Source organism: Vespa crabro, chromosome 24, assembly GCF_910589235.1.
Source record: "Vespa crabro chromosome 24, iyVesCrab1.2, whole genome shotgun sequence".
Taxonomy (NCBI): Eukaryota; Metazoa; Arthropoda; class Insecta; order Hymenoptera; family Vespidae; genus Vespa; species Vespa crabro.
In genome coordinates, this window is record NC_060978.1 from 3,049,386 (window position 1) to 3,075,662 (window position 26,277).

A 26,277-nucleotide genomic window follows, 5' to 3' on the forward strand; every position below is an offset into this window, starting at 1 on the left:
GAGGTTACCACTTTACAGTTTTGCTTATGACTATTTCTAGTTTTGACTGACTATTTTTCTTTTTTTTGTTTTTTTTTTTTTTCTTTTTTTTTTTGTTTCTCTCATTCTTTTCCCCCGAAATCTAAATTAATCGCGACACCACGAAGTTAGATCTTTTGAATCTGTGTGTTGCGAGAAAAAACGTATCGATTTCGTATCGTGATTTCATTGAGGAATAAGGGAAAAGGTTTCGAAAAATTTCCTCGGCTTCTCAAGCTGACTTCGTAATGTTTTTCAAGCGGGCTCACGACAAAACGATAGTTGATCCTTGAGAAAGAGAGAACAAATCGCTCTTAAGGTAGCTCGTAAATAAACAAGTGTGCCACTTGACGAAGTACGGCTACCCGCAACGCCCATAAGGGCTGTTAACTTGAACCTTTCGGCTAACAGAAGGGGCTGAGAGAGGAAGAGGGAGAGAGGAGAAGAGAGAGAGAGAGAGAGAGAGAGAGAGAGAGAGAGAGAGAAAGAGCCTCGGAGAATAGGTTTTGAGGGTCTACTGAAAATGGGGACGAGGAAGTTCGTCTGGTTTTTTTAAGAGGCGCTGGTCTCCCACTTGTACACAGCCACGCGCGAAATCGCGCTTTAAATGAAAAGAGATTCCGAGTCTGTCTATGAATATATATATATACACACACAAACACACATATATATTTTTTCCCTTTTATTCTTTTATAATTTTCTTTTTTCTTTTAGTTTTTTAATTCCAATATGAATCGAGCTTAGTATTAAAATTCTCTATGAGCATATAATTACACGTCGGATTCTTCAATGTTATAACAATGTTCGTTAATTAATAGAGCAAAAGTTACAAGAGAAAGAGAAGAGGGAAGAGTTTTAGTCGTAGCTCGCGCGCGATCATCTTAAACACGGACGAACGAAAAGTTCAAGCGTAAAGATACGAAGAGCAAGTTTCGAGTTACTTCAGGTAAAGAGTTTCATGCAAGGAAATCGTTAGAACGAACGATAAAACACGTGAAGTAAATCTATCGAAAATAATGATGGTATATCGAGAGGACGAAGGATGACGAGTTAGAATCGACGTTTAGACGTATCTCGAGCGAATAAGCGAGGAGGAAATATCGTGCACGAGAGACAAAGAGGTCACAAGCTGCTTGTCGCAAATCCAGCTCCGATCGAAACTCTCTCGACGATGGAGTTTAAAACGTACCAAAGTAAAAGAGAGAGAGAGAGAGAGAGAGGATGGAAGGGAGCATTTCTCATGATCGGTAGTATCGCAAAAGGATTTGACGGTAGAGTAAAAGCCAGACGGAAAATAGCAATCGTCAAAAGGATACAGAACATATAATCCAACCGCGAAAACGCAAGTCGGTGCCGTAGAAATATGGTCTGAAAAAGAACACAATATTCGATGAAACGAGGCTCAACTCGCTCCGTCGTTCAGTTTCCCGAGCATTCTGGGGAAAAGGGAAAAAGGTAGAAAGTTTAACCGATAGTAGAGGGAGAGCTCTATTTATATGCGCTCTTTCCTTTCTCACTCTTTCTCTCTCTCCCTCTCTCTCTCTCTCTTTCTCTCTCTCTCTTTCCTTTTCCTCTTTCTTTCTTACACTCTCGTCGATGTTATCACGCGATATCCGATAAAGCCACATAAGATATTCTTCGTATCGAGGAATCGATATCGCAAAGAAGCCGCCAACGAAGGCGTCGTTGATGTCATTTTTCGTCGTTCGGCAGTTGCTCCGCAGGACGGGTTTTCCTTTCTTTAGCTACGGCTTATCTACCTCGGCTTATCACCAAACTAAGTCGTGCGACTCCTTACGCTTCGGTTCGCGATAAACGCTTGGCCGAGTCGGTAAAGATGGTAAAGACTCACCATTTTCACGAGTCGTTTGGCGTACTTTAATTCCATCGAGGAGTGCTACACGACGCCGCTGGAAAATGGAGAGGAGAGATATCGCGAGTGTGTGTATTACGGATCAAGATAAAAATGTTATCTTGTCGAGAGAAATAACGACGCTTCTCGGTTTACCCTTTAAAAAGGAGAAGAAAAGAGGAACGAGAGAAAAAGAAAGGAGAGAATATAGAGACGGATAAAAGTTTTCTTACACCGCGAATTTCCCTTATCACGTTTATCGTTCTTTTCCTCTTTCATAGGAAGAATATCTTCAAAGTGTTAGTTTAAAAAGCAGACTTTAATAGCGTATATTTTTCTCTCCAAGTGTATTCTCTCGATGGTTCGCGTGATATCCCAAAGTAGAGACGAATCGAGGGTTCCTTGTAACCTTTGGCATGAATATGAACGAGTGGTAATTTATCGTGCCGATAAAAAGTTTTCGTTATATCACTCGAAGTCGTTAGTAATGTGATCCCTCGTACGATTTTCCTTGCTTCTTGGCAGAGCCAGGTAATTGGACAAAATTTTGGCGATGCGTGAAGCGTATAAAAAAAAAAAAAAAGAAGAGTATAAAGAGGGACAAAAATAGAGGAGTTGGTAATTAAGTTAGATTTAAAAGCCATGTGAGAGGTTAACGAGCAAACGGTTGACCGGTGGCGTGACATAAAGACACCACCACCGGTAGGCGGTAGAAATAAATTACGAGAACGATATAAAGTCTTTCCATCGAAACTTCTAGCAAACTTGCTGTTGTCAGAGCGTAAATGACAAATTTGATGTCACTTTATGGAAGTGCCACGCAACGCGCGCACGCCAGCATATACGTCGTTCTCATAACTTAGACGCATTTCGCTCGAGGAGGTTGGTTTAATGAGTGGAATATAAGCGGCAAAGGTATGTTAAATATCTTTGTCGTTTCTATTACTTATTCAACGTTACCGTAGCTACGTTACGGTAACAAATTAATATATCTCTCCTCAAGACTATTCTTTAACTTTCACAACAATCGGTTTATCTCATTCCTGTAACATAACCAATGTCTGTTCGTATAAAATTGCAATAGTAATTCTAAATATTAAGTTATGCATGTACGTATACGAAGGATTAGGAAGAACCATGAAAGTGCAGAGAAGTAAGTACGTTCTTCGGTTGTAAAAACCTAAGGTTGATTTATTCGTTCGCACTTACCAAACCCTTAAACTTTCACGATGCGAAATTCGCTCGGCGACGAGAGATTCCGCTCGTTACACGCACGTGTTACGAGCAGTGCGAAGCACGCTGAAAGCTATTCGTTCGAGGCACGGGCGTCATTTATCGAGAAGTACGAGTCGGCTGACAAATCTGACGTTACGCCACGCCGCTGTGCGTATACCGCGGACGGGGTTGGGTAATTTGGCCACATTTTGCGGCAACCAGAGAGGTTAACGAGTACCGACTGAGGAGGAGTACGAGGGTTGGAGCGCGTATGAGAGACGAGGAGAGAACTAGGCGTTGTGTAACGAGTAGGGAAGGGATCAACGAAAACGAGAGAACGAGAGAGAGAGAGAGAGAGAGAGAGAGAACATAGAACGAGTTAGTACCACGTCGTGCAACGATAGTTCGCGTTAACGACCGCCGCGAGGTAGAAGGTTGAACGAGACGAGACCAAGACTGGTAGGCTGGCACACCCCTAATTGCCGACCAGGGATTTACGGGGGTTAGGTGCCAGGAATATAAATATCCTTGTAGGATCGTCGCTATCCGGAATTTCTACGTAACTCGACGTATCTTCAAGCTTTTCTTTTCTTCAACGTCTCTTCTCTTGTCTCTCTCTCTCTCTCTCTCTCTCTCTCTCTCTCTCTCTCTCTCTCTCTCTCTATTTCTATCTGGCCCATTTCTTACTAAATATTAAACATCGAAATTAAAAGATGTATTCCATCATTTTACTAAACTTCAATTCGTAATAATATTTATATTGGAATTTTTCAACTTCGAAAACGAGATTTACGAAAGAAGATTTCTACTCAAGTTAATCGCACGTATGTAAGTTCGAAAGGGTCTGGTCGTGTTTTAAAATTCAAGTATCTTCCGTCTATCGGTTTAACGAGCGGCATCTATCTTTTTGCAATGGCTATTTTACGTTCTCCCGTCTGACAAATGGTTCGATCATTCGTCTCGACTCAGTGCTATGTACCTTTGGCTTTTCGTCTTTTTTCCTTTCGTTCTCCATTCTAATCTTTTTCTCACATTTGTCTTATTTTTCGTGATTAACTTCTTTTTCAAATTTTATTCCAATAAAGACGATGAAATGACGATTAAATATAGATGAATTATTTTCGCCCGATCAGATTTTCTTTTTTTTTTTTTTTTTATCGACGAAATTTAAAATCCATTCGAAAGAATTATTTTTTTTTTTTGTACTTTAGCAACGAACGTTGAATCATTTAATACTTTGAGAATTATATAATTTTCTTGTGGCGAGTGTACTCGCATGGCTCATCCTTTAAAATTGAAAGGCCGATGGTGTTTTAGATGGAAAAAATTGTAGCCGCGACGATATCGAAGGCGAAAGCTTGTAAAACCACGAAGGCAAATATTCCGTTGGCGTGGTACAGTTTTACGGGGCGCACACCTCGTATATCGGATCGCGCATTAATGTCATATAATTTTACGTACCGCGTATGAACCGTATACGTACACATGCGGGCAAGCTAGGTCAACCGATCGTATTGTACTTTGATAAAAACTTGGTGCAAATGACGTCACATTGTGGACGATATGCGTTCATTGAGCGAAGAAAAAATTGAACAAAAAGAAAAGAAAAGAAAAAAAAACGATGAGAAGAAATATATGTACTTAACAATTGAAATCCGTTTGCCATTTCACTGTCGACAAATCTCACTTAGGCTCATGAGAAAATCTACGTCTACTTCTCGATAACGTCTCTTCTTTGAGGTTTATGAATCGTTAATGTCCCTTCTTTCCGAGAAGAGGAGAGAAATTTTCTCAATAAGATCGCTGGGTAAGGGATTAACCCATAATCCAAGGGGATATTCCACCGGGCGGTATCTTCAATCCCGGTAATTGAGAAACTGCGTTTGTATTGAAATACGTTATCTCGTCCGAGTAAGAATAATTTGGTCGGCCGGTCTACTCGAGTGAACGATAAGAGAGGCAAAAGATACGAATTAATTACTTCGATATCCTCTCGAGAAAGCGGAGTTCAAATTCCTCTGGGACAGCAGTTTATCATGATTACCTTTAGTCCTTTGGACCTTAGTCTGGGATTAAGAGGGATGATTGAGTAGTCCACGAGGAGCCTCGGCATTATATGAAAATATCCTGTCATCCTGATTTGTACGCGGCAACACGCGGATTCGTCGAGATTAAAGTGAAGAGATTGAGAGAAGGATAGAAGTAACGAGGTAAGATTCTTGAGGAAAGAAGAACGGCAAACGAGAGATAACGAGGAGCATACAGGAGGAAGTAACTCTAGCTCGGCATTGTGAAAGGTGACTCGAAGGTAGCAGCACCATCAAAGTGGAATATATGCCGTAAGGACATAAGTTTGAGGTTTGACTATCGACTAGCTGTCCGTTGACCAAACTTAGAGTCGACTTACAGCCACGGACCGTGGCATTACGTTATAGGACCCTAGAGGCGCCAACGAGACCTTTAAAGACTGCTTTCCTTAAAGCATTAACGCCATCCTCCTAAACTCCTCTACCTTCTGTCTCATCTTCGTCTTCTTTCTCTTTCCCACTCCTCCTCTCTTTATCTCGTCCAACTACAAGGGAACGATGTTTGACGTCCCTTCTCTCTTAACGGCTTGTAACCTGTCGGTAGATCTAACCTCTTAAGATCACAGTCGTTTTTGTGCTATTTGAACGATCTGTTTCTTACAACGCTGTCTTTCTTTCTTGGACAATGATTTATTATGCTGCACCAGACTCGATGACTAACTACATAGATCGCATGGTTGATCTTTGAAAAGTTTATCATCCTACCATTGCTACGATTCGTATTATTCATTATTTTTCTTATGTCGTGAAATCGTTAATTTCGATGAAGTGCACGGTTTAGCAAAGGCTGTAATTAACGTTTTATCGCCCCCTCAACGAGGTTAGAATTAATAAAGCTCATATATCTCGGCAGGCTCGCGAACTCGTTTCATCGCAAGACTCTTTCCACTCTTGATTAATCGTCTTCTATAATGAATAAAGTTCCGGTATATGGTTGTGCGTTGGTCTTAGTTTTCTCGATTACGAAATATTTACTTATGTCGGATTTAATAGCGTCAATCTTATCGTCCCGTTATAAAAAACGAAATATTTAAAATAAATCTTTCTTCCTCTTCTTTTTCGGAACATTCAGGAATGCGATAATAAATTTAGCTTTGTCCTTTTTTAATGTCCGATCGAAAGTATGTTCCTTCGTTGTTTCGGAACATTAATGTAGCAGCGTGATAATGGATCGAAAAGAGAAAGATATATATATATATATATATATATATATATATATATATATATATATATATATATATATAACGAAGGAAAGTGAGAAAGACAAAATACACGCGCGTGGAAAGACTTTAACCAAGATTGAGTAGCTCGCAAAAAGTTGGTTTCGTGCGGCTCGCTGACTTAATGTTCGGTATTATGCTCGCTGATGGATGCTGCTCGTTAATTTTATAATTTCGTTGCCGGCTGCCTTTGGATACGCGTGGTATGAACGATCCGACGCGAAACAAAGGAAATAAAGAAGGAAGGAAGGAAGGAAGGAAGGAAGGAAGGAAGGAAGGAAGGAATGAAGCGAGCATAGAGAGAAAAAGAAAGAGAGAGAGAGAAAGAAAAAAAATAATAAAAAGAGAAAGCGTTCGAGAGTATAGCAAAACTAACGTAGTTAGAACGAGAAAAGATAGAGTGAAAAGAAAATAGGAGAGAAAGAAGAGGAAAAGAGAAAGGTAGAAGGAAAGACCGGAGGATGATTGGCTGCTGGGGCTACCACTGCTCCTGGATACTAATATCTCCGGCTAGGTGGGATATACTCTTACAAATTGTCTGCTACTACCTCGTGGAAGGGTGTGCGCGAGGGGGATTTGTCTCCATTAAAGGGATTGAGGTTTTGTCGTACTCCACTTCTACTTCTTCGCGTTTCTATCCCCCCTCCCTTTTTCTCTCTCTTTCTCTTTTCTATCCACCACCATCGCTACCACTACTACCATCCCTTCCTCGAGTTCTCTCTCTTTTTTTCTTTTCTTTTTCCCCTCTTTTTACCAACCTTTTTCTTTCTCTTTTTCTCTCTCTCTCTCTCTCTCTCTCTATCTCTATCTCTCCTTCTCTTCTTTCCGCTAGACACCAGATTGGAAGACGAATCTTTTGCCAGCAACAGGATTTTCTGTGGATTCACCTTCGAGTAAGTGCGTGCAAACGTCTCGCTCTTTTTTCTTATCTCTTTCTCTTTCCCTTTCTTCATTGACTCCCGTCAAACACCGCGAATGTCTCTAATGGCGTTTCATTTTCTCCTTTTTCCTGTCCTTCCTTATTTTCTACTTGCCCATCCCTTTTCTTAGCCTTCTTTCCGTTTCTCCTTTCCTTTCCTTTTCTTTTTCTTTTTTGCACTTCGAGGAACAACGAAGAATAATTTAGGAGATCACTGGGTCGTTCGGACGAAGGAGCGTGACTTTCACTCGATATTGTTTCACGTAGTTCTTCGTTTGGAAATGACTGAAAAGGATAAAAAAGAAATGGGTCTGGGTAAAGCGACCGATCGACTTGATCTATTGTTTCCACCTCTCTGAAATCGGGTCAACTTCATTTTACAGAGAATATAGGCTCCTTCTTTATTCAAACGATGGAAAACGAGGAGAATAAAAGTCTCCTTGATGGTTAAGCTTTTGGAAAACATACTTTCCTTCTTCTTTGTGAAAAGTATTCAAGGGAAAGGAAGAAGAAAAGAATAATATTTAGGAGTTTCCGCAACTATCTTGCGTTTCTTGTTTGTTTGTTTGCTTGTTTGTTTGTACGGTAACGAATGTCGTCATGCGAAACATATGCGATTTCGTCGGATCGAGAAAGTAAACGGAGAAGGATGAGGAAGAAAAAGGGTCTGATAAATCGGCGCATTTTGTTGAGCCGGACGGTGGTTGCAAGTATGACTGTCATAAATTCAAAAGATCTTATTACCCGGAAGATCTCAATGCGCGTCATAATGGAAGATAATATTGGGACTCGTTCCAAGCCATTGTACTCGATGGTCCGTTGCGTATCGGTGAAACGTAGTGTGCGCGGTGACTCCATCAAAATATATACATATACATATATCTATATATTCCTCCTTTCTTCTCGTTTCCGACTCATCCACGGCGCCACCGAATATTTGTCGATGTCTCTGGCACGCACTTTCCCTAACGACGAACTTCTCTCCCTCATCTACGTAAACGATAACTCTAGATCGATCTCTCGAATACGGCTTTGCTCTATCGTGAAAACGTCATTTCGACGACGATTTCCACAAAGTTCAGACTGGAACGAACAAATATATCTATAAAGATCCCAAATATATCTATAAAGGAGTACTTATCCATAGGATAGAATCGAAAAAGAATTGATTCGATTATAGTTTAATATACTTTCCAAAGCAGAACTCGTCGATATATCTACCTATGGTTAGATACAATCTACGTGTAAATTTACTTGAGTTACTTTTAGAATCAGTTGAAATACGGTTACATTATTTAATGATTTTTTTATTCGATCGGTTAAATATTTGTTCCATCGAAGTCCGCTTTTACAGAAATATCGTGTGACACATAACGACGGAAAGTGAGAAGATATATATATATATATATATATATATATATGTGGTCTCGTTTTTCTTTATTCGCTAAGGTAACGGAGAAGAAAGGTAGATAGAGAAAGAAGGACTATACGAGTTAGGGAGAAAAGAAATTAGACGTGGAGCGAAAAAGGAGAGACGATATAACAGGATTGAAAGAACAAGGAAGAAGAAGTTTAGGAATGGCAAAGGAAGAACGTGAAAAGAATGGAGAAACAAGAGCGGAAGCTCCGAAAGAAAGAAAGTGGAAAACGCCTGGCGTACAAGTTGAGTGAGAGAGGACGGCCAAAGGACGGTTAGAGGATGAGGTCCTGTGGGGACGGAAGGAGGTCGGTAAAGGAGTGTAAGAGCATAAAAAGAGATAGAGGTAGAGGTAGAGAGAGAGAAAGCTACTTCGGCAAGGATTCGAGAAATTAAACTTTACAGTCCTGCTTCTTATAATCCTGGCTAACAGCCAGAACTTCCTCGAGTCTTTACTGATTGCGAAGCTATCTTCCTGTGTGGTATTCTTTGTTATGTTCAAATGGTTGTACAGGATCGTCGAGTGGGCGAACGTAGCGTGCGTCCACTCAAAGCTTCCGGTTGCTTTTCAACCCGGCCACAAAGTGTTTTCCGTTTACGCGATTTATTTTTCCGTTGCGTTTCCGCCCGCAAATTTACGAACGGAGTCGAGATTTTTTTGTCTTGGTAAAAAAAGTCATAGACAAGAATAAAATGAGAAAAAAGGATGGAATGAAAAAAAAAAAAGAAGAAAAAGAAAAGGAACGAAAGAAGAAAACGAAATAAAAAAAGAAAAAGAATACGTGGAAAATATTTCCAGACGAATATTTCAATTCATAATTTCTAGAAGAAAAGTCTCCGACATCGTAACTCAGCTCGTACGCGATTATATATGCACGACCGTAGTCTTTGCTTGGGTCGTTTTGAAGAACTTCACGGTGGGAGAGAGAGAATATTTTTTTTTTTTTTTTTTTTTTTTTTTTTTTTTTTTAAGAACTCTTACTAAAAGTAAAACGTAAAAATGAAGACAAAGACGAAAACGATATCGAAGGGCTTTGCCGAGCCGATCGAAGCTGTTATAGCTAAACTCGTGAACGGTTTAGCTCGTTCGTTAGGAACCTGGCGAGGACGTTAATTCGAAAGGACGAAGCGTAATGAGCCGGTCGAGCGACGATAAGCGTCTTTTCCTTTTCCAGCCGTTCCCCAACCACGGAGGGGCCAAAAGTGGAAAAGTAAAAGTCCCAAATCCCGTACGCAACTTTAAATTAAAGCAGTTCGTTCCACCGAGCCACTCGGCTTCCCTTCCACTTAGCATTCCTCGAACAAGCTCGACCTACGGCACACCATTTCCACCGTCACGGCCTTCGTCGTCCTCGGGGAACGCGTCAAGGAAAAGCCGGTAAAGAAAGAATGCTCAGAGGGCGAAAGGCCAATCGCGAGAAAAGAGTTTCTACGTTTCTTACTCTTTCTTTATCTCTGTCTGTCTCTTTGTCTCTCTCTCTCTCTCTCTCTCTCCTCTCTCTCTTTCTTGCCACTTAACCGCAATGAAAAATGCTTTTCTATCTCTCGAGCGGTCATCCGAGACCACTCGGTGATCAATTTACACGAGATTTACGTTTCTCTCATTTATACTTTTGCTCGTTCATAAATCTGACATTTGAAGCTTAAAAATATAAGTGTAGGAGGGTCGTTAAAATTTGTCGATAGAGTAATCTCTCGAACGACTTTTATATTTCCTCGAAGAAAATTTTTTCTTCGATAACACGTTCGTGCGAACTTAATGATTCCGACCGTCCAGTCTTCGATAAAAGCTCTTAGGCCGTACTAGTCGTCGTCGTTGTCGTCCTCGTTGTCATTAAAATGAAGTCGCTAAATCGTTAGGGAGCCTCCGTTAGAACAGGTTCGTGGACACTGTAAGAGCTTCGAGCTAAAGACCCAGCGGTTTATGTAAATAAGCCAAAGTCAAGTTTAAAGTTAAATAGGACGTACGATCGATAAGTACACGAGGAAAGGAAATTAGAGAGATATATCGTTCTAAAAATACGTCGGAGATAGGAATTCTTAGGTTTTCCCAGGTAAAGTAACGTTAGCTATGAATACAAGAAAAATATAGAAAGAGAGAGAGAAAGAGAGAGTGGGGAAGGGTGCAGGGAGAGAGGGAGAGAGAGAGAGAGAGAGAGAGAGAAAGCAAAGAATGGAAGTAAGAACTTTTCCAAGGAGTCGTAGTTCGTTCTCCATGTACTACTTATCATCTCAAATGCATTCAATGTAAACTTCGGACTCGTAAGCAAGACCCGCAAGAAGCAGCAGTCGAATATCCTGCAAGTTGCGGCACGATGTCGCGCACAAAAAGCAAGATTAAAGTCGAGCTCGGGCAAGTGGATTCACGAATATCTTACGTCTGTGGTGAATATGCTTCCTTTGTCTAGAAATATAGAAATGCATACGATTGCGAGTCGAGTCAATTTTGCTCCTTCTTATTCAACGTTGAAACAGCTAGGTTTGGGGCCAAAGAAAAGTGATCTATGGAGAAAAATAAAAAGGAAGACTGATCTTTGATAATTTTCCTTGAATCTATTAAGATATTTAATTATTGTTATTCGAAGGAATTTAGAACTGTGAAATATTTCTCATCGAAGACACTTGTAAGAGGACATGGAACTTGTTTCAAAGATACCGAGTTGGCGAGTTACCATTGAAATTCTACAAGTTCCTTTCGTTTAAAGCGCTCGAGCGCACTTAAGAGCGTACCATCGAAGACATCGCTATAATCGCTGCGTTCTACGAGTCCAATTTGGAAAGCATAATGTGGCTAATTTTCGAGAGAACGGATTGTCGGGAGAACGATCACGAACACGTCCTCGTTGTAAATCGACGTGACGCAAAGGTGAGTGCCGAAGATGGAACGACGACTCTAAGTTTGTGACTTGGCTAACCACCAAAGTCGTTCGAGGTAGGAACTAGTAGGGTAAACCGATGAAACTTACCACGAATATACCTTAAACTAGAGCTTTGATAGATCTTTGTCCAGACTATCGGTGAAAAGGCAAAGGAATCGAAAGAAATTAATGCGTTTGAAAAATTCATTGAGTTTGTTCGAATTCACGATAATTTTGTATATCTTCATACGTGAGATTACACGTAATACGATTTGCATTTATATATTCATAATATATACAATATCTATAAAATAATGCCCTGTGTTGTCCTAATTATTCGCGTTATGGAACGTGATGGAATTTTGAAACATATCAAGTACTCGCCTCGTCGATATCTATACCAGTCGACCATCCGTATAAAACAAATAAAGATTGATTTTCGTATTGAATGTTACATCGGTTTTTAGGTCATTTTTATTTATTTTGTATTTTTAACTATTATGATTCAAGATTATTTTAGTACAGTTCGGGCCACTACGATATTAACTATTCAAATCGTTACACTGGATTAAACCTGTTTAATAATTCAAAACTGGTTTTGGTAATAACATCACGATTATTGGTATAATCACGGAATTGCAAATTATGAATATCAGATTTATATGTGAAAGAGGAATTATTATAGAAATGTATCTATACGATGAGTATAATCGATTGTTCTCGTTAAAATATCCAAGGTTCGTTGTCATATAAGATAGGAAAAAAGAAACGAAATGGAACATAGTTTTTCCGGTCTCGCAAACACCGAAATAGATGTCTACGAAAACCGAGCGCAGCTTGGCGATATCCGGCGATGTGAGAGTTTCGTTTAAAGTTTTTCGTCTAATCCGCTGAAGTGCGTCGTGGAGAAAGATTCTCGTGTGTACTTCGTGGATTCAGAAAATTCAGGAAGAACGAATCTCGGTGTAGAGAACGAAAGAAATCTCGGACGGCTAAAAGAAAAACTTTGAGATGACAGGACACGAAAACGAAATCGTTTCGTGATCATGATTTCTCTAACGAATTATTTTCTATTACACTTACGTGTATTTTTTCTTTGCTTGTTTTTTTTTTCTTTTTTCTTTTTCTTTTCTCGACAATCGAATAATAGGAAATAGTACTCAAGAATTATTAGTTTCGCGTGAACATTGAGTGGGAAATAAACGAAAAGGAAAAGAAATAAAGCGCGATATCTTATTTTTTTTTTTTTTTGTTTTTTTTTTTTACTACTTTATCGAGAGAAACAGATAATGGCGGTACAGTAGGATAACGCAAGCTCTCGATTCGAGTCGATCAATGTGCGATAGAGCAGAGGATGTGACGGATAAATAGCAGGCAAGGTGGATTCTATGCCGGTCCTCGAGACAGCTTCGACGTTCGAGTTTGCTCAAAGGGTGGCTTTCGTTCCTTTGAAAAGAGCGAGGCACCGTCTTGCGCTCGAATGCCGTTCTACTTAAGAACGATTAATAGTGCTGCGTGATTAATGATAAGGTCTACTTCTGCGTAACGAGTAACGGGGGATATCGATTTGCGAGTGCGATGAAAGCCATCGAGAGGAGATTTCTGAATAATTTTCTCGAGGATTAATGAAGATCGCAATCTGTAGGTGACAATCAGGAACGATACACTCGACGTATTTATTAATAATTGAAAAAGAATAATGACAGATATAAAAATCCTTTTATAAATTTATAATTTATCTCTTTGATTATACGTAGGATTCATGTATCCTGTGAGATATGTAAAATTATTAATAATATGAATTTGAATTTATTTTAAAACGTATTATCTAATCTAATAAAAAATCTAATTCTTTCGAAATGGCTGCTTTGGAAGGTAACACACTTTTTGCTAGTCTAAAAGAGGCTCGGTTTACGAATTGGTTGAAAAGTTGATGGGACCATGGCGATGGAGCTACGCTAAGTATCGTCAACTAAGTGAAACACGAGATGCAACTTATACGGATCGAAACTTTTCCCAACTATCTCACGTTCTCTTGCTTGCATAAACAACGTGTCGCGAAAGACTGTTTCCTACGAAGCCAATGTATGTTCTATATGTACGATGTGTGCACGTGCACGACAGTGGTTGTGATACTTTAGGTAAACTTTCGTTCTCTCGAGGTAGACTTTTCTTAGCGAACAATAAAACTTTTTGGTTCGGGATCCTAGCTCGACTTAATTCTCGACTAATGTCTTTTACTTATCACGTTCTCGTGCCATTTTTTCTTTAAACGATCCGACCTTACGAAACGTTCCATTCTTGTCTCCAATCTCTTCGGACCAATCGTATATACCACCGAATTTCATTCCGGTCATTTTCTTGGATACGTTCTTATCCCTCACGGAGAACACAGGATAAGGGGAAGAAAACGATTTGGAGAGCGACGAAGTAACCACGCTTTGACGATCGAACGAAATTCGAGTTGTATGGAGACGTGTTCGTAAGAAAGTAGACTATGGCGGAAATCGAAATTCGATTTTTGCGCGTTATCGTATCGATTTTTATAGAAACGTAACGTAAGGTAGAAACGTAAGTTGGATCAAAAGAATGAACCCACTTGGTAGCTTCGATCGGTTTAAAATTTTACGGAAACGTGCGATAAATTTCGTTCGTGCTTTATTTTTCTTTCGACTTTATTCCTTCTTTTGTTTTATTTAAATTTTTAGTTTACACTCCCGAGGCATTAGTATCTCTCGCCTAGCTACTATTAACTAGGAAACTTTAATTACGCTGTGGTTACGTTGATTTTCATAATGTTATTTAATATCTCCTCCATTGTAGAAACATGCTTTATATCGAACATTTCGTGAATTAATTATCTCGTATCATTAAACGTTTCACAACCACAAAATCACCGCAGCTTTTTAGTGATGGTCTTCCACGAGAGAGTAAGAGAGACAAGTAGAGAAAATGAGAGAGAGTATGCAAACATACTAATACCGATACACGGAAGTAACACGATAAAATGACATATGGTTTTGCGAGAGAGAGAGAGAGAGAGAGAGAGAGAGAGAGAGAGAGAGAGAGAAACATTTACTTTATTACGAAGTAACGTGATTCGTAAAGGTAGCAGCATCAATTTAATTATAATTCTCTTTGACGCCATTTCTATCGCTTGACAATTTTCTCTGGATGACGACGCGTAAGCGAATTTTAAATAGAAAAGTATTCCTTTGATCTAAACTCTTCTCGTATATCGTCGTAACTACGACGCGTTGTCTCTCTCATTGTTTCGAAATGTCAAGTATCGCGATCCGAGCGTCGATTCAAAAACAAATACTTCCGGATGGACACTTCCGAGATTCCAATATATCACTCTTAAACATTTTTCTCCGATCGCAAATGACAGTTTTCCTGGAAAAAAAAGAAAAAAAAAAAAGAAAAGAAAAAAAATGACATCGACGAGAAGAGGATTCTGCACTTTTCAATCGAGAACACTTGAACACGAGCAAGCGACACTTTTCTTCCGTTCCTTTGACATCGAACTTTTCACGTATCTCTCGTATCTTTCGTAATCTCTCTCTTCCTCTCTCTCTTTCTCTCTTAACGTTGATTACATCTACGTGAGCGTTCGATCGTATCTCTTCTCAAAGTGTACCTCTTTTTTATAATCCGTACACGATTGTTAATTATATTACAAAAGGAATGCAATTTACTTTATATAAAGCTCTCAGAGATAATAAAAAAAAATTGTAATCTTGTATCGAAGTGCTACGATATGAACGTAATGTTCCTACGTAACATATCGAATTAACCTTCTCTATCCGCACAGATATATATATCGGATATATTATTTGATTCACGTCGCGTTTGTTCAACTACAGTATATTAATATAATTAATATAATAAGATGTCATATCGTTATCATTATCCTATTATCGATCGATCTAAAAATAAAAAGGACGAATGGTTCCCTTTGTTTCATCTCTTTTCGCTAGTACAAGTTCGAATCAAAGGATGAGTAATTATTATGCCGTAAACCGAATGAAATTTGCTTTATGTAAAATAATTAATTGAAAATTTGAGGGAATATTGTAGAGTTTTTTTGTTTTTTTTCGGGAACAAAGTATCTCTACCGATTCAAGGGGACTCACATATTGTAATATTTACTTTGGAGTGGTTGTATCAACGAAGAGCTGCCATTGCTGCTGCTATTTGGTCAGTACCGAGCACCTGCAATTGCAACTGCACTCTCTCGTACCATTCCCCTTTTTAACGTACTGCAGGGTAAATCGAATCCTTTCGTATTATTTTATTATTTATTCATACGTCGCGTCCATCAGTTTTACGAATTACGATAAGTACACCTGCTTTAATTATTCCCGAGAATTATTAAATAGAAAAAAAAAAAGAAAATAAGAATAAAAAATCAAAAACGGTAACAGATCGTTCAATTGAAATTTGCTATAAGGCAAAAAGATTTATTTCCATCGATATCATTTAGTTCTTCATTAGGAAATTTATTTGAAGAATAATTAACGATGATAGTAATTGAAACAATTCTGTCAAATGTTTATCGTTGTTACAGATTTTAACCACACTAAATGAATAAAAGTACGATCTATAGATCAAAACGATGAATATCTTAGTGGATCGTTAGTAAAAATCGATTCGCACGATATATCTCTTATATATATACGTCAATGATAAAAACCAAAGTAAAAATAACAACGAGTGGTTACCCTTTCTATCGAAGCATCGACATAGAAATTTCGATTTCCGGTTGCGAAAAACGTGAAAAAATGGCACTGGGTTGGAACATTAATTTACGATTACATCGAGGTAATCGAGTTAAATTTTGCACAATGGCGAACGGATACCGAGTGCTCAGAGATCCATACGTCGTCTACTGTCATCAATTTTACAGGTGCAAGTGACGTTTACAATTCGCGCGGATTAATTATTCCGACGATTCTCAGGATTTTGACGTATTCTATTCTTGAGGTTAACGACACCACGTCGAGGATGAGTTTTACACTCGTTCTGAATATCTACTCGTGTGTCAAACCAATGACAAATTTAATATCAATTAAAATGAATAATATATAAATTATTTAAATTAAAATGAATAATATCATTGTACGAAATGATTAGACATATGAAAATATAATTTTAAATTTCGCGAAAGATAAAATAGGATTCCTTCGAATAAAAGTTAAAACAAAAAATATGTTACCATTTTCAGAGAGATACGATATTCCGAGAGCAATACGCGTGTCGTCAAAAGAGGTACCTATATATACATATATATATATATATATATATATATATATATATATATATATACACGAGTGATATTAATTGGAATGAAAAGAGGAAGAGAGAGTGGCGTAAGAGGGCTACGGAAGACACGAGAGAGGGAGGAGGGTTTTCTCGGAGCGATCAATAGACCGAGGAAGGGCCGTGGAAGCGCGACCGGCGACCAACTCTGTCTGGGCATCGATCCTCGCGTGTGCCACGTATACGCGACTACTTTCTCTCTCTTTCCCTTCTTCCTCCAATACCTTCCCCCCAAACCTCTCTCGCTCTCTTCGATAACCGACTGCTTGATAGACGTTCTGCTGGTTCCACTATTCACCTGTCCGTCTTCTTTTTATGTAAATCAGCCTGGATTTACTTGGTCCTTTCTTCGATTACTTTTCATCGAACTAGACATGATCTATCAAATCATTAAAATTTTACGAAAACGATATTGTATTTTCCGGTCAATACTTTCGGTCATTGATATATTTAATTTATTTGATCGATAGACGAATAGGATAGATTTTTTCTCCCTCATTTATCACCGCTGAATATTATACTTCTTACGATTAATTGATAAAACCATGCGGTGTGCTGAAAATGAATAGTGAAAGGCAAGCACGTACGACCTGTTAGATTATTCCCTTACCTTTACTACTACCGGTGGTTTTGTCGCGTAGAACGTTGATCTGATGCACTCGGCCAAACTCCTCGAACAACGTTCGGAGATCATTCTCGTCCATGTCGTGGGGTACCTGCCCTACAAACATCTTTATATTGTCTGGATCCGGCTGCTCCACGCTGTTATTGTTCATTATGCTGTAACACCATAAATAAGATTCATTAGATGAACATCGAAGCTCGTACAATTATGTTGCAATGAAATTACATGTTGCATTGTTTTGCACGCGGTCAACGAATTTTATTTTTCGTTCGACAAAAAAAGTCTATTTTGATTGAACAACCCATTGAAATATATTTTTCTCGTAGCTAACTTTGATTACGATTCGATCGATCACGGCACAGTTTAATGTCAAATTTTTACATTAACTTAGTCGCGACGGAATCGAAGTCGCGTATAATTCAGTATATCGCTGGTGCGTATACGGGCAAATGACTGCGTTCTGTTTGATTATCGCGTGTACATATTTGACCGTTTTCACCCTCCTATGTACATATCCGCTTTGAAAACTTACGTTTTCGGTTCGTTCGCGTTGATTTGTCGCAAACCGGTCGCGTTTTATGGTATATTGTACAAGAGAACTGGATCTTTCAAGTGAGACTTTTCCTCCGTATCTTTCAAACGTTATTATACTACTAGTTCTCAATAGCCACTGTCATTATTTTGCCACTCCTAACACTATTTGGCCACATACAAGTTGACCTTAATTTTCTTCTCTCTTGTCGTCATCAATCGATTCCGCATTAATTTCCAATCGAAGGGAACGCGACGATATCGTATCGTGTTTAAACGATTTTATCGTACTTTCTCATATAGATCATGTATATACATATATATATCTATATATAATATCGCCGGCTGTTTGTAATTATATCCATTAATTAACAAATTTTATGTAATTTTGTCAAAATTATTCGCACTTCTCTAATCAAAGTATAATATAAAATTAAAAAGATCGTTTCAACTTATTTCTTAAATGTTTCGTTAAGAAAAAAAAAAGAAGAACAAAATGCGCACAACATTATTCTAGCAATTACTTTACAAATCGATGAGAAAAACCGTGAATAAGAGGATCGATGGACGGGCACACGTTGCGTTTTTTTTTTTTTTCTAACTTCCTTCGAGCCGCGATACAAGCAGTAACACGAGGAGGACGTTAGCGCGCGGTTAACCAGTCGGCATGAGTTATGAGCATCGTTGAGTGAGGGTCGGTTATATGAGCGGAAGGCATTACCATTTCACGCTACGGACGCGAGAGTTTGTTGCGCCGTAAAATCGCGCCTCCATGAAGCTCACCGTTAAAATACTGAACCGATGAGCATCGCTTCGTCGCTCGTCGTTCCTTCTGTCGCCTCGATAAATTACGTAACTTCAAAGTTCTCCTTTCATTTATTCCATCCTATTCGCCGTTTCAAGTTTTTTGTTGTTATTTTTTTATTCTTTTATTTCTTTTTTTATTATTATTCTTTTTTTTTTTTTCATTTCAGAAGTTACCCTCTTTCGTCGAGGACCACTGAGACTCTTTGAAGTTCTTCTACTTACGACTATAAAGTTGGTATGTACGTAAACATATATTTGCATAAACTTTAGACAAGTTTGCAATTTTTATCAATAATATCAAGTATTATCAAGTAAAATATTCATTATACGATAATACAAATTATTTTTCTAAGCAATCGTTCTCGATATTATTCCTTGAGATTATCAGAAAAATTTAATTTCGTTCGTATAGAATATTGAAAATGTGTTATGTAAAATATTGCAAATACGAACGGTACATACGTATTCGAACGTAACTCAAACAACGATTTATCAAGACTCCTAGAGTGTATCGATAGCGTCGCTCGGAGGTATGCAAAAGATGAAGCCGAAATAATAGCGGAGGCGGCTCGTAAAGCTCTCGTTCGGGGATGCCTAGAGGCTTGGCATAGAGGCTGGGGGTCTTTCCTTTCGATCGGATGGTTCCGAAAGAAAAAAAAAAGTTAGGGAGAAAAGAGAAAGAGTTGGAAAATTTCGCGAAAACGATAGAAGAAAGTTAATATTAGCTGGTGAGGTTTAAAGCGATTTTTCGCTCGGCTTGCTCCTCTCATCTTCGTCTATACTAGCAACGCGCGCGCGAGCATGAGAGACAGAGAGAGATAGAGAGAGAAAGAGATCGGTTTATGGAGAACTTGAGAGGGAAGAGAGACCCTTGGGAAGGAAAAAGCTTTCTTCCAGTCACCTTGGTTATCCTCTTTCGGAATCAAAGGCGAGAGTACGTTAACTAATCAAAGAGCATCTGAAGAGGGTAGGGGAAGGATTGGTCAATCGAACGGTACGCTTGATAGAGACAGATCGAGGCACGATCCGTACTTCCAATCGACGTCGCGACGTTGGTCACGTGCCAGCGAACTACATATACGCCAGCAATTCGATTGGATTAGCGAAGATATAGGATTGAGAGAAAAGAAATATCTATCTTTTTCGGGTTTAAGAGAAGATCGGTGCACCTTTATAGTACATAAGATGGGTCGAAGCCAGACGGAAAATCATAATAATGTAATAATTCGTTCAAATAATTCGATATAAATACTTTATAAATAAAGTATTAACGTGTTTTTAACCGTGATTAAAAATTTCATAAAGTCATAGGTACTTTTTAATAACGCAAGAGTTTCAAAAACTACGAGTTTCTAAGGCTAAGAACGAAAAAGAAAATCGAGCGAACGATAGTGGCAAAATGATGCAGGTGAAGTACATCAAAGGAAGGTGCTTACGATCCTATTTGTCCTCTCTTCCTCTATCTTCCATCCACACCGGCTATATCTTCGCTCATCCGGCTAACCCGTAGATGTCACCTCGCATAACGCGTGTTCCCCTTAAGCTCGTGGCATAAACCCCCATGTCGGACCGAGTAAAAGACGCTAAAAGTTTTCCTCCACTTGGAAAGTTATCCTTCGCTCGCATCTTTTTCCTTCCTTCTTACTATCCTTCTCGTGCTATCCAACAGTATTGAAAACTCTTTAACGAAGTCTATCATTTTGCACAATCAATTACCACCTGACGCATAAAAAACTAGTCCAAGAGTTCGCGTAGCGTAAATCAAAGATCATTGCGATCGAAACTAATTCATTAGAATTTTAAATAAACTCGATAAATGATATTTGTACCTTGATCGATCACATTTCGTAATATTTTTTATAATTTCTTAATTGTTCCTCGTAAAATAATAATCGAAAGAAACTGGCTATACGTGAGATTTTTTGATTGATTTATCATTGGCTCCGGTTGTTCTACCAAATTGGAACGATATCGTTTCGCTGACTAAAGTGTTTGGAACGCGTTATTATAATCGATGTCATTTTCTCCCCGCACGAAACGTTCGTAATTTAGTGCGAGCGATATACTTTTAGGGCTCGAGAGCCGATCGTTAATGGTACCAGGGGGAAGTCAGCAATGCACTCGAAGGAATATAGCCGTCGACTTAAATGAATATCGAACGCTATAGAAGCTTGTAATGGCTTCCTTCCTTTTGCTGTTGTAATTGATTGCGTCGAGTTAGTCGATAAAAAAAAAAAAAAGAATATACTATCTACGTACTCTCTTTCTTTCTCCCTCTCTCTTTCTCTCTCTTTTCTTCTTCTTCTTCTTCTTCTTCAATTTCACAACGACTTCAACAAAAATATATTCGTGACCTTATTCGCATAATAGAAATTTCTTTTCCATCTTCGACGATGGTGGAAACCGTCGAGGTTATCGATTTGTTGTTTGTTAACCTTAGCACGCCTCGGGCGTACATGCGCGTCAATGATGCAATGTCTTGGGATTAACGAGAAAAGCGATTAAGTTCTTTCTAGGGAGGATGTTCGGTCTTCCGTGTCGATTGGCTGAATTGGAAGGAAAAGTTGGAGAGGAGAGAGGTTATCGGTACAGTCGGCGGAGGCTGAAAAATGGTAGAAGGGCGCAAAGTTAAAGATATCCGGAGCGTCCTCTCTCTTTGCCGGTGCTCCTTCGGATAATGTATGTGGCGATTCTACAAAGTTACAGGTTTCAACGAACAATGGCCCCTGGGAGTTTCGTTTCACGGCTCTCAGGATCCGCCACTTTCGAAACTTCGCCAATATTTTAAGGGACGAAGCATCAGCCGAGTTCTCTTCCGCGTACGGCCTTACAGCAAGCTTAGACTCCTCTACGAAAAACGTTTAATAGTCTCAGGGGTCGAGTGTGTTGCAGTCGTTCCGCTCAAGACGTACGACGAGGCTATACTCGTTTATTCCTTCCGAAGGAAACTTTAACACTATCCTCCCTTTACTTCTAATAGCTTCGAGCCAATCTCCCATATTCCGCCCATTTCTTCGATAACGTTTTCTTTTGGATAAAGAGAGAATCGATGGATTAAAGTGTTATCACGTTGTCGATATGAAAACTCGTTTTATCGAGGGGGAAAAAAAAAAAGAAAAAAGGAAAAAAAGAAAATAAAGGAAAACATATCTAAAAATCGAACGAAAGTGAGTATTTCTATTCTGCGCTCTTCGTTATCTTCGAGGATCTCGGTTATGAAGATTTTTTCTCCATGTAAAAATATCCTACGTAAATGTATCTATGGTACAACATCGAAGGGAAGAACGAACATTTTTATTGGATCAACTAAATCCTTTGGCTTTAGAATCGAGGACGCGTCAAACACACAGTATGAAAAGCAAAGGAATGGAACGAACGCTATAAAGCCAGGCCTGGAAAGCAATTTCTCTCGTATTATTTCCCACTAGATTCCATTGCGTACGTGCTCCTCTTTGCTAGTAAATCCATAATACATCGTTGCTCCTGTGTCTCCCCTTTCAGTAGTCACCGTCTATCCTTTTCCCTTTGCTTCTCGAACGATCGAATGAAGAATAATCGTTATCTTCGTTGTATTAAAGGAAAATCAAATACAGCGAGAAAAAGATAGAATGAATAATCGATTTCTTATATCTTCTTTACCTTCTTGATTCTAGTAAATCAAAGAAGTACCCTAGGGATCAGTCCACTCGTTGACACGTAATCGTTTCTTCTTGTTTTTTCTTTTTTCTTTTCACACGACTAGAATAATTTATTCATCGATTATAATGGATTATTTATTTTTATTTACATTTGTTTATTCCTCTACTCGTCGAATAGTTATTTCGAGAATCATTGAAACGAGAAAATAAAGAAAAGTAATATTTTTCTGGTGCAAGTCAATCCGCTCGAGCAATAAAGCTTGAGAGTTTCGTTACTACCATTGGATTAACGATCGTACTTTTTGAATACGAGGAAATAAAAATGACTATAATCCAGACGAGTCACCGAATGCACGGCCATTATATACATATATATATATATATATCTGGAGAGAGAGAGAGAGAGAGAGAGAGAGAGAGAGAGAGAGAGAAAGAGAAATAGAGAGAGTCGTTCTCTTTGACGTCGTTTCGTTGATCTTACCAGCGTTTATGTCGTCGACGACCGGTGACCGGCACGATTTCAAAGAGCTCTGTCGTTTCCCTTTCAAGACTTTATGCGGATAACCCTACATTACGAGATTCTGCACGTACTACCATTATATGTCGTAATTTCTTATGGAAATAGCGCATCGTCTAATGGTGGACCATTGCCATCAAGATGCCATCCGTGGAGATCTTTCCTCCTTTACTTTAACCCCTCCTCGCTCCTCAACTTCTTCTTTCTTTTCACTCCTATCGCGTACACAGAATCCTTCAACTAGTATCATCGATTTTAATATATTCTCATTCTCTTTTTATATATCATTCCACGAGTCACGAAATAATAGATATATATTTGTAATTTTCACTTTTAATTATATATTTAATTAATAATGCAATTATGTTTATTTATATATATAAAGATTTTGATATATTATACGTCCTTATATTCTGCAATAGAAATAATCGCCTTCGCTTAGAACGAGGTTGGAAAGTCGTAAAAAGAGGGGCGAAGGACGAGGGAGAAGGCGATGAGATGACGAGGAGAACGAAATAACATCGTCTTTGGAATTTAACGAGGGACAAAGGTATCGGGCGAGCTCCAGCTCTTATTCCTAGTGGTATCGCCGTCTGAAGCACCCTTGGACGCGTCCGTCAATTTCCGCGCTCGTTAGTCCGGTATTTATTCTCGTTTCTTCTCATTCACGTCATGCACCTTATACCGTGCCCTTTTCACCGCATTTGCTCGATTGATTTTAATTATTTTTCCATCTACCATCGTCATCCCTCCCATCACTTTTCCTCGATCTTTTTTATTTCTTTTTTTTTTCCTTTTTTTTTTTTTCTTCTTCCCCCCATTATTTTGTAAAACACTCTGTTGATTATCGATATAAAAATCTGAATTTTTATCTCGATAATGATCTCCACTCGAAGATCAATGTCAAAGCTTCTTTTTTTTAAGCTTCTTCAAGAAAACGAATCGTGAAAATTCATTTAAAAAATCTCGTTCGAAAACACGTCGGACTAAAATCATAGATGGTTACGTCGAGAGAACGGGCGGTTGAAAGAGGAAAGGGAAAAGAAGGGGAGTAGAGGTACCAGAAAGGGGAAAATTTAGTTCACCCTTCGATGACGGAGGAACAAACGAGTGTTTGTTCAGCGAGAAAAGCGTGATCAGTTACGCGAACGATTCGTTAGCCGTTCCGTTTGCCTCGTTCGCGTGTACGTTCTCGTCCGTGTGTATGCGTTTGTGTGATATAACGTCGAATTATTGATAGCGTTAAAACGCCAAATTCTATGATTCGAACGATATAAACGCGAATGTTTCTATAAAGGATTTTAAAATCGGCTGGATAAATAAGAGAGCATTCGATGAATGCTCCTCGGATTTAATAAGAAATAAAAAATACAATTCTTTTTTCTTCTTCTTCTCTTTTTTTTTTTTTTCTTTTTGAAATAATGAGAAAAGAGTCTCCAAAGCGTGATGTAGATTGAATATTAAAATAAAATCGACTCTCGAAAAAGAGTTCCTGACGGAAATGGCATTCGTATCGGGTACGTCGATATTAGTCGAATAGCAATGTCTGTCAGTTAAATCGACAACGCATCATGGTTCTGACAGTGAAATCGCACGAAACGTACAAACTCGACCTAATTCTAGTTGCTGGTAAAACAGCAAACTCGTAAGCTCGTCGAGTTTGTCGATGGCAAACGGTCTCTCTTTTTCTCTCTTCAATTTATCCCCTCCAGTGGAAGTTACCTCGACGCTTTTCTCTCTCTCTCTTTCTCTCTCTCTCTCTCTTCAATTCATCCCCTCCAATGGAGGTTACCTCAACGCTTTTCTCTCTCTTTCTCTTTCCTTCCACCATCCAACCCTTTAGTAAGGTCCAACTCCCTTACTAGACTTCGTGCCCCTTCATCCTTCCTTCCTTCCTTCCTTTCTCGCTCCTTCGTAACGCGAGCGCACAGCACAGAGTAAACGCTCTCGCTTCGACGATTAACTCGAGTTTTGAGTGTTTGCAATGCCGAGTAGGTAAACTGCATCCAGTCACGTGCGCAAGTGGGTGACTACGAGACTACGCGATTCCTCCATCCTAGGATGCATCCGGCGAGGACACTATCAACGAAATTACCTAACACTTTAGGATAGCTTAGAGTACGAGCTCCTCAAAAGCTTTGACCGATTTAGCATATGCAATATATCAAATACGCCTGAAAAGATTTAGGAATACGATAACAACACCTCCTTGTTTCTCTCTCTCCCTCTCCTTATACGCAAACATACACACACGATTGATGCAATACTCCATTTCATATCGATAATGATCGGAAAATCAATGATCGCTAATGAGTTATCCTTTTCTTAAGAAATATATATATATATATATATATATATATATATATATATACGATGTTGTGAAAAAAGAAATCAATCGAGTGAATAAAATATCGATGCTTCATGGAAAACAAAATCGATCTCTAATTGTTTATATTGTCTTCTTTATATAGATCCTTTGCTCGGAATCCTTCTCATCTTTTTTGTTTCGCCGTCTCTGTCGTCCTATCATTTTCCGTTGTTTCGCCTTTCGGATGTACAACTCCCTTCGTCCAATTTAGTCGAGATAGTTTTTGCTTCGTACTGAAGTTTCCGTTCTTTGCTCTCCTTTGCTTTTTATCAAGTGTTTTTAGCTAACGGCAAAAAGAGAAATGGCTATTCTCTTTTTCTTTCTCTTTGTTTCTCTCTTGCTTAACTACAAAAGAAGTGTGGTTTTAACGTTCCACAAAAAAAAAAAAAGAAAAAAAAAAAAAATAAAATAAACTCTTCGGTCACTTTTGTATTCGATTTGTATGAGAAAACGATGTTAAGGTTCCGGTTCAACACATTTTAATTTCTCCCTTGACGAACGTCGATTATGTGTAACGTTCGAAATGATAATAATAATAATAATAATAATAATAATAATAATAATAATAATAATAATAATAATAATAATAATAATAATAATAATAACAACAACAACAAAAACAATATTAATAATACTAATAATAATATTGACAATAATAACAATAGACGCATTCCATAATTATGTTTAATACAATTACGATATGATTATCAGCAATAGAGCGTAATTGCAATGTTTTTGATACAAATTATCCTTTTATTTAGAGACAGATCGGATGCAGGATAATAATTTTATTGAACCTTTTCTATTATTATTGCATATGACTATGCGTGCATACATATACAGAACAGGACCATAATTTTGAGCCCCTGAATATCTTCGTTTT

The 26,277-nt window shown here is 38.5% G+C and overlaps 1 protein-coding gene across 31 annotated transcripts in view; it reads right to left on the reverse strand.

Annotated features, from left to right (window-relative positions):
* LOC124432323 (CUGBP Elav-like family member 1) overlaps positions 1 to 26,277 on the reverse strand; it is a 264,155-nt gene that overhangs the window by 88,243 nt on the left and 149,635 nt on the right. For all 31 annotated transcript variants that reach the window (XR_006944228.1, XR_006944227.1, XR_006944226.1 and 28 more), the window contains one exon: positions 17,519 to 17,688. Coding sequence is in view for 28 of the 31 variants with exons in the window: in XM_046981189.1 (XP_046837145.1) it covers positions 17,519 to 17,688 (170 nt within the window). In the remaining 3 variants the exon portion in view is untranslated. The remainder of the gene's footprint in view (positions 1 to 17,518; positions 17,689 to 26,277) is intronic.